The sequence below is a fragment of the Scardinius erythrophthalmus genome, assembly GCF_964197995.2.
Source record: "Scardinius erythrophthalmus genome assembly, chromosome: 2".
NCBI classification, from domain to species: domain Eukaryota; kingdom Metazoa; phylum Chordata; class Actinopteri; order Cypriniformes; family Leuciscidae; genus Scardinius; species Scardinius erythrophthalmus.
The window spans coordinates 59,398,533-59,406,946 of record NC_138222.1 but is presented as its reverse complement, the minus strand read 5'-3'; the positions used below and the strand labels follow the sequence as shown (position 1 = coordinate 59,406,946).

General features: G+C 37.4%; 1 protein-coding gene across 2 annotated transcripts in view; it reads left to right on the top strand.

Annotated features, from left to right (window-relative positions):
• pacs1 (phosphofurin acidic cluster sorting protein 1) overlaps positions 1–7,747 on the top strand; it is a 58,629-nt gene extending 50,882 nt beyond the window's left edge. For both annotated transcript variants that reach the window (XM_081351299.1, XM_081351300.1), the window contains exons 20-24: positions 507–549; positions 657–795; positions 1,841–2,079; positions 2,699–2,818; positions 3,518–7,747. In XM_081351299.1, the coding sequence (XP_081207425.1) occupies positions 507–549; positions 657–795; positions 1,841–2,079; positions 2,699–2,818; positions 3,518–3,636 (660 nt within the window). In that variant the 3' untranslated portion in view covers positions 3,637–7,747. The remainder of the gene's footprint in view (positions 1–506; positions 550–656; positions 796–1,840; positions 2,080–2,698; positions 2,819–3,517) is intronic.
• The last annotated feature ends 667 nt before the right edge of the window (positions 7,748–8,414 follow it).

The following is an 8,414-nucleotide window of genomic DNA, read 5'->3' as shown; positions in this document are numbered from 1 at the left end:
TTAAATAAACTTTATTAAGTATTAAATAAAATTTATTAAACTTTATTTATTTATTTATTATTTTTGAGGGGTAATATTTGCCCCTAGAATTTATTTTGACATTTTATTTTTTATTTTATTTTATTTTATTTATTTTTACCAATAAGTATTTCTTGCTAGCTATAATAGTGCATTTTGCATTGATTGATTAAAATATATGTATATTTGTCCTGAGTTTTAGCTTTGTAATGTTTGTTGCAAACAGCACAAACGTCATGGAAAGCATCATATATTATATTCTATCATGTATTATAATAAATTGAAATTAACTTTGAAAATTAATTGAAGGATAATATTTGCCTCTGGAATTTATTTTTTACCTTTTACCTTACTATTTTATTTTATTTAATTACATTATTATTATATATATTTTTTAGTTTATTTATTTATTTTTATTATTATTTTAATCTGCCCGTGTGTCTGTCTGTCTCTGTATTTATTTGTCTGGATCTGTTGGTGTCTCACAGGTGGTGAAAGTGGGTTTGATAGAGCCGGGCCAGTCATCAGCAGGTGTGTGTGTGTGTGTGTTTGCATGGACACTAAAGCACTGATTGCTTTCCATAACTCTTTTCATGTGTGTGACAAAATCTCCCTGTGTGTCCATCTCTGTTCCCCAGGCGACCTGGAAGAGGGCGTGGCTGTGAGTTTAGCCGTCCCGTCCACGTCTCCGCCCTCTCACGGGTCACCCGCCAGTCTGAAAGAGATCGCCACGCCCCCCTCCTCGCCCTCCATGGGCGGCGGATTGGCTGTGCAAGGGTGAGCGTCACATGACTTTAGCATTGGGTTTGGTTCAGGAACACTTCCGGATTGTTGAGGGAATTTGTACCGTCACAAGGTTTCAGGAATGACTGGGTAATAATCCCTGCTGGAGAAAGCAGGTCATGCAGGATAACGGTGGTCAAGCTGAGGTTTGTTCTGCTGATGAAGCTTTAAAACCAGCTCAGACCAGTAAAGCCACCATTTCTCGGTGTTATAATACTGCAACAAATGTATTGCTAATGTTAGTTGCCTTGTTGTAAAGTGTTACCTAGAAATATAATGGACAATTTAACAATCTGGGGTGTGTTTCCCGAAAGCATTGTTAGCCAGCTATTTTATTTTTTATTTTATTTACCTTTATTTTACCAGGAAATAATCCCATTGAGATTCAAAATCTTAAACTAAATTAGTCAAATCACCTTTATTTATATAGCGCTTTTTACAATCCAGATTGTTTAAAAGCAGCTTTACAGAGATAACCGGAAAATAATGCACTCAAAGTTCAAAGCAAAGGGAGATATTTTATTTACAGAAATCGCTTTTTAAGGACTACAACAAACGGCTTAAAAGGGCTACAACTCCCAGGTTAATGACATCGCTAACCCTAAAATTTACATAAACCCCGCCCCCAGGAACACGCAAGCAGTGTTGAGAAGAGGAGGAGTTGTTGTAGTCGAGCACATTTGGGAGTCTTCTTGAGTCTCTCCATCATTGTCCGACTTTGGTTTGAACATAAAAGGCAGAACAGTTTCTGACATTTTAGTGCGTGTGTGTGTGTGAGGTAATCAAAGAAACGCATGAGCTGTTGAAGCTCCGCCCTCTGTGCCAGGAGCAGCAGCTCATTTGCATTTAAAGGGAAACACACGAAACAACGCGTTTTTGCTAACCCTCAAAAAGGGACAATTTTAACATGCTATAAAAAAATGATCTGTGAGGTATTTTGAGCTAAACCTTCACATACACACTCTGGGGACACCAGAGACTTATTTTACATCTTGTATTATACCACCCCTTTAATAATTGTGCTCTGTGTGTGTGTCAGGAGTCCCAGCATGTCTCACGGGGTGGACGCCATCGGCCTGCAGGTGGACTACTGGCTGGCGTCTCTGTCGGAGAAGCGGCGCGAGGGCGAGAGGAGGGACACCGGCTGTAAGAACACACTGAAAAGTGCCTTCTGGTCGCTGCAGGTCAGCCGGTTGCCAGGAGGGGGAGCCAGCGAGCCTCAGGCGCCCGTCAACACTATGGCCATGACCGTGGTCACCAAAGAGAAGAACAAGAAAGGTAAACTGAAGCCGGTGACCATTCGTAGCATCCAGAAGATCATTGTTTGCTCAGTTCCCAAAAGTGTTTGACAAAGTATTATTAAGTTTATAATAATATGTTTAATTTGTATAGCGCATTTCCCAAGCTCAAGGGCGCTTCACAATAACAGTAAATAATAAACAGTCAATTCATACATAATAAGTGGACAGTAGACATTTGGCCAGTCTAAGAAACCGGCTGTGATGAAGCTGGTGACCACTCGTAGCATCCAGAAGATCGTGTTTGCTCAGTACCGAGAGTGTTTGACCAACTGTTATTCGGTATATAGAGGGTTTGCACTTTACACACTTCAGAAATCATTCTAATTTGATGATTTGATGCTCAAGAAGCATTTATGATTATTATCAATGTTGAAAACAGTTGTGCTGCTTCATATTCCTATGAAAACTGTTCAAAAGATCAGCGTTTATTTGAAATAGAAATATTTTGTAATATTATAAATGTCTTTATTGTCATTTTTGATGAACTGACCCCAAACGTATGAACAGTTGTGTAAGTTAAATAATATATGTAAAAAATAAAATCAATGTCACTCCCTATTCTCCCTATAATGTCTTACTCTGGCTTTGTCCTTCAGTTCCCACTATTTTCCTGGGGAAGAAACCTAAAGAGAAGGAGATGGACTCTAAGAGTCAGGTGATCGAGGGCATCAGCCGGCTCATCTGCTCCGCCAAACAGCAGCAGACCATCCTGAAAGGTACCGGACCTTCATTCCTGACTAAACACTGACACCGGGTCCTAACCAGATGCGATGTGATCAGATTCCAGCGACAAATAATTTGTCTGTCCACACTAGACGCGACGCGACTGCGAGATGCGTAAAAATCAATCAAAACCCACAGCCAATCAGAACAGTGTGTGGGCGGAGTCTCGCGGCACCAGAGAGTAATCTTGACGGCACTCGCAAGAAAAAGTAGCTACATAATCAAATTCACAAACATTACACCATTTAAACATTATTAAAAACACATAGGCTGAGTTACTAAAACAATCTTTGTCACAGAATACACTTGTTTGTTCACAGTTTGAACGTTCTTGTTTCCATTTGTTTAATTTCAAGATCTGAGGTGAATTATCCATTGTTGCTTTTACAGCCTCAAAGCTGGAGCACTAAATGATATTCAAAGTCACATTACACACTTTTAACATTAAATAAAGCACATAAACAGTACCTGAGATTATCATCGCCACACTTTGTGTTTGTTGTTCCAGCGCGACGTCGCAGAAAAATAGAAACCGTTTCTAAAATAGACTCGTCCGCGTGTCGCCGTCGCGGCTGGTTAGGACAAACACTCGGATTAACATGGAAAAGAGGCATTTTAACACGCGTCGCGTGTAGTTAGGACACGGTGTAATGCAGAAACCTAAATCTTCAGCTGTGTTCCTCTTTTCTCAGTCACCATTGATGGAGGAGAGTGGAACGACGTGAAGTTCTTCCAGTTAGCCGCTCAGTGGCCGACTCACGTCAAGTATCTCCCAGTGGGATTGTTCGGATACAGCAAACCAGCTTCCTAGGACCGACCACTCACTGAACCCGCCTCTTCAACCTGCGACCCACATCCCATCACACCCACCCCCCCGCTCCCGGGACGCTGGCCAATCGTAGTCGAGACAGGACTCTCATGTGACAGTCTCCGCTGGGTGGGTTGGTGGAGTTGAAGACGGGTACGATAGACTTCTATCAGCGCTAGTCACTTTTATTTATCAAAGGTCCCAGTGCCACATATGGGGGCCAAGCACAAAATCTGAATACTCCTCCTGTGGACCATTAACCGCTTCAATCACATCCAGCAACCCTTGACATCACTGATCTCTTAATCAATGGCTTCCCTCAACCACCAATCAATGCAGTTTAACCCGCGCTAAAATCCACCATGGTAACTGTATTCACCGATAAAGTCACAGTTAATGTTACACAAGTAAAATTATAATAAATGAATATGAGAGCAGCTTTAGCAACGAGGGAATTTTGGTTGAAACCAACGTTACCATGGTCGTTTTTTGTAAACAAAGATTATTTAACATGTTTTTGTCTCACTTCTTGTGGAAAAAAGCACCAATGAATATTACAAAATGCGCAAAACTCTTAACGTTATTAAGTGGGCGGAGTTTAACGCCCAGTCATTGAAGGCGGAGCTACAAGGTGCCCATCAGCCAACTGATGAGTTTTACAGATTTCTTAAAAATCAACTTTTGCGTAATTTGTTTTTTTTTTTTCCTACCAGTCGAGAAAATCTGGAACTGCATTATTGACCTTTAACCTGCATGTCTTATACTACATCACCCATAATGCACTGGCAAAGTTAACGGACGTTATTTTAATGTAAGTTCAATAGTGCACCATGTACTCGTGCACATGTTGCTAACTGCTAGCGCTAATGCAGCGGCGTTTTATGTTCTCTTTGGTGTACAGAAGGTTGACATCAGATCTTAGTTCACATTGATTAATCTCTATTACCTAGAATATACTATTTCCATTTAGTTTTATATTGGTTTTTACACACATTATGATTTTATGTGTCAGAAAGTGACCTTTTTAGCTTAAATATGTAGCTCATCTTAAGGGTTTATTTCTTTTTCATAAACCATCTCCAAAGATCTCTGGCCAATCAGAATGTAAACATTACGGAGCAGAAAGATCGGCCACCTTGATAAAGATGTCACAGCGAACTCGTTCTGTAGGAGAACGCGGTCATATCGAAACGTTAATATTGGACATGGTTCGAGGTGGAAAAGCCACAGATTATGATGTTAAAAAGTTGGTGTATTTGGCAGAATTGTGGAGGATGTAGTTTAATTGCTTTTGTACAGTTGTAAACTGGTTTGGGGAGAACTTGGGGTTTTATCTTCATCAGTTGTCAAACGCTATGCACTTAGACTCGCCTTCGTTTCTTCATATCTACGTCCAAAGCACAAGAAGTAATCCGCTTCTTTTATGAAACACACTTAAAACAAGAGTCATGAATACTACCTTTACACGCTGCAGAAATCATTTTGTAACTTAGTATTTTTCATTTGTATTTTATTTTATTTTTTTTTCAGTACAAAAATCTAAACATTAAATCAAGATACATTTACTTGCAAAGCAAAAGGATTTAAGATATTAAGTCTTGTTTTCCGATAAAAATGAATGCTTAAACAAGAAAAAATATCGGACCATATCTGTAAAACTGTTTAATTCCAATTGATTTTTCATAATAAAAAGACATCAAGTCTTGTTTTCCTGATGAAAATGCTCAAAATTAAATGAGTTTATGCTTAAAACAAGATACAATATCTGTCCAGACCTGTAAACTGTTCATTTTGATCAATTTGCTTCTCAAGTAAATGTATATTGATTTATGAGTGTTTTAGCTATTTGTCGTGGAAAAGACACAAATACAAAGAATTTTCTTTCTTATTTTTATTTTTTTTTTGCTGTGCAGTCATGAGCTAAACAGCAGAACTGATCTCCGATCAGTGAATTTCAAGCTACAATATCCCTTTATTTTCTAGCTGGAGCTTTTCCAAAAGTCATGTGCTTTTATTTTGTCTAGAAGATTTGTGAGATATTCTTCGTAAGTAATGCAACTAGCAAAACGTCACTGAAATGTGGTTTTAAAATAATAACAAAACAAACTATCTATCTACTAAATCTATGAAATGATGTTGTGCCACAGTTGGAGTGAAACCAGTGTGTGTGTGTTCGTGGACAGTAGTGGTCACTGGTTTGATTAGTCTGTGGTGTGAACTATACGTCCTTCACTTCAGTCACGGCGACTTCTAAACATTGCAGATCATCAATATGTACAATGATTGTTACATAATCTCCTAATATTATTATTAATTCACTTTCAAACTGCATGATCTGTCAAGAACGTGTCCGAGTCATATTTCACCACAAAATCAGAAACGAGAAGTAAGAAAAGTTATGAGCACTTGGGTGTTTTGCTTTGAGACATGATTGGTCTAGTTTTCACGGCAGTAATGTGGGAAGTTTAATTTGCGTACATCATGGTAGCATTTGTTACGATGTGATTTTTAATACAAATGTTTGCATTGCAGTCAACTGTACTCGATATAATTTTGATTTTTGAGGTGATATATGACCTGGATCTTTCTCGTCGTCTGGGATGAAAGTGTCGGTTTTTCTGTGCTTAAAAGTATTAAAAACAACAAAGTATTAAAGTCAAGATGGGTCAGTTAGATGTGTATTTGTTCCTGCTTCTGTAAGCAGTCGGTTTGAAGTGTGAGTGAATGTATTGTGTCTACATGAAATGCATCTCTAATTTTTCTGCCCTAGAAGGTTGAAGAAACCTTAAACTCTTTTAAAGAAACCTTCTTTCCGTTAATGTTGGTTATTAATCCTCCTCTATTGAACAAATGTCCACATTTTAAGAATGGCAAATAGCAGTTCAATTCTTAATGTTTTACCAGTTTTTATATAGTTGTTTTATTTGCATTTTTATTTTATTAATATCGTTGTGACCTAAATTCTAGTTCTAAGGCTTGTAGCGATAATGTCTAGGGTTTATTTTATTTTATTTTACATTTTTTTTGCACAATCCTGTAAAGTCTTTGATCATTCCTTATTGGATCTGAAAAGTTCATAAATGATTAATTTAGAGGGTCAGCATTTCCACCAAAGCTTAGAAACTATTGATGTTGAGTATACAAAGAGAAAAACTGAATTTTTCTTCAAACTAATCAGATTGTCTGTGATGTTGTTACACTTGCTGTCTGTGTTTTACGCTTGCATGATGAGCAAATGCACAAAAAACTTGCAGCAAACTTCACTCAAGCTTTGAGAGAGAGAGAAAAAACTATTTCGGAGTCCGAGTTCAAATTTGATATGGATACGTGTTTCTTGAAGGGGCAAAACAAGTGTCACTGCCGAAGTGTGTCCGCTGTTACATTATGTTTGTGATTTTGTATGTATGGAAAATGATTTTCAGTATTTATAGAGAACGGGGATGGTCGAGTACTGAATTTCTGATTCGTTTCACAATTAAAAAGAAAGCGTTTTTAGTGGAACATGGAGTGTGTTTATCCGTGTATGTGTGTGTGTGTGTCGTGTGGAGTGCGGTCTTTGCCTGTCCTCGTACCTCTGTGTGTACCCGTGTTGATTTGTCACGTGAACTTTCTACAGAACACATGAAGTGAATTCCAGCATTCTGATTGGTCGACTAATGATCCCAACAGCCAATCAGAATGTCCTTCGTCCACTTCATCAAGTACTCGTTGTCAGTGTAACGTAATCTCGAGATAATATGCCTGAATCACACAAGCTCTGGACTCAAACTGCAGATTCGGCCTTCTGTGTAAAGCAAAAACAAGTGTGTGTGATATTTCGACGTGGAAGAGGATGAAGCCGAGCTTGTGGATGAGATGAGTATTTTTGCACATGCGTTATTCTCTTTTAGCAGTCTTCAGCTCTTTGCCTTTTTGCCTTTAGACAAAAATGCTTGTACATATCCAAAGTGCTTGTAATATGGACTCATGTTCCTTTATTGTGTTATTTTTTTATTTGACATGTTTTGTAGTACTGCTTTTTCATAATTGAGTTTGTCAATCAATAGATGTGGTATGGACAGTGAAAGTGTTACTTGTGTTCTTTTTTTTATTTAATAAACACACCTGATTTGTATATTCTCTTGTGTAAATTGTGGATTTTTTCTGGTATACGACAAAATAAGTGCAGATTAATGCAGTGTAAATATTGTTTTTTTGTCACTTGCATTGATGGATTAAAACCTTGGTAAGTTTAACATAGAATAGAGTAAAATGATTCACAAACAGATATCACCAGTTGATTAATAAGCACTAAGACAATATTTGAATATATTGACTATATATTTATTAAGAAAACAACAAGTTTGTATAAATCCAAGTTCAGAGTTGTTGTTTCATTCTGTTGACATTAGAATCAAAGGTTTTTTACAGAAGAGAATTTTGGATATAAAACAGGAAAAACCTTCAGAATATAGATCGGAATAACACTGTAAAATTTGGTGTATGTAGATGATACCCAAGTGGAGGAGAAAACTCATTTTTTTTAAAGGCTGTTTTCTCAAAATACGTTGTATTTGTATAGACATAAATAGATAAGATAAGATAAACACTTAAAAGTGTACTTTCCTTAGTCTAATTGACCTGAAAAACAATGGTTTTCCCTCTAGTGTTTTGCTACAGATATGTACAGGTGCTGGTCATTTAATTAGAATATCATCAAAAAGTTGATTTATTTCAGTAATTCCGTTAAAAAAGTGAAACTTGTATATTATATAGACTCATTACATGCAAAGTGAGATATC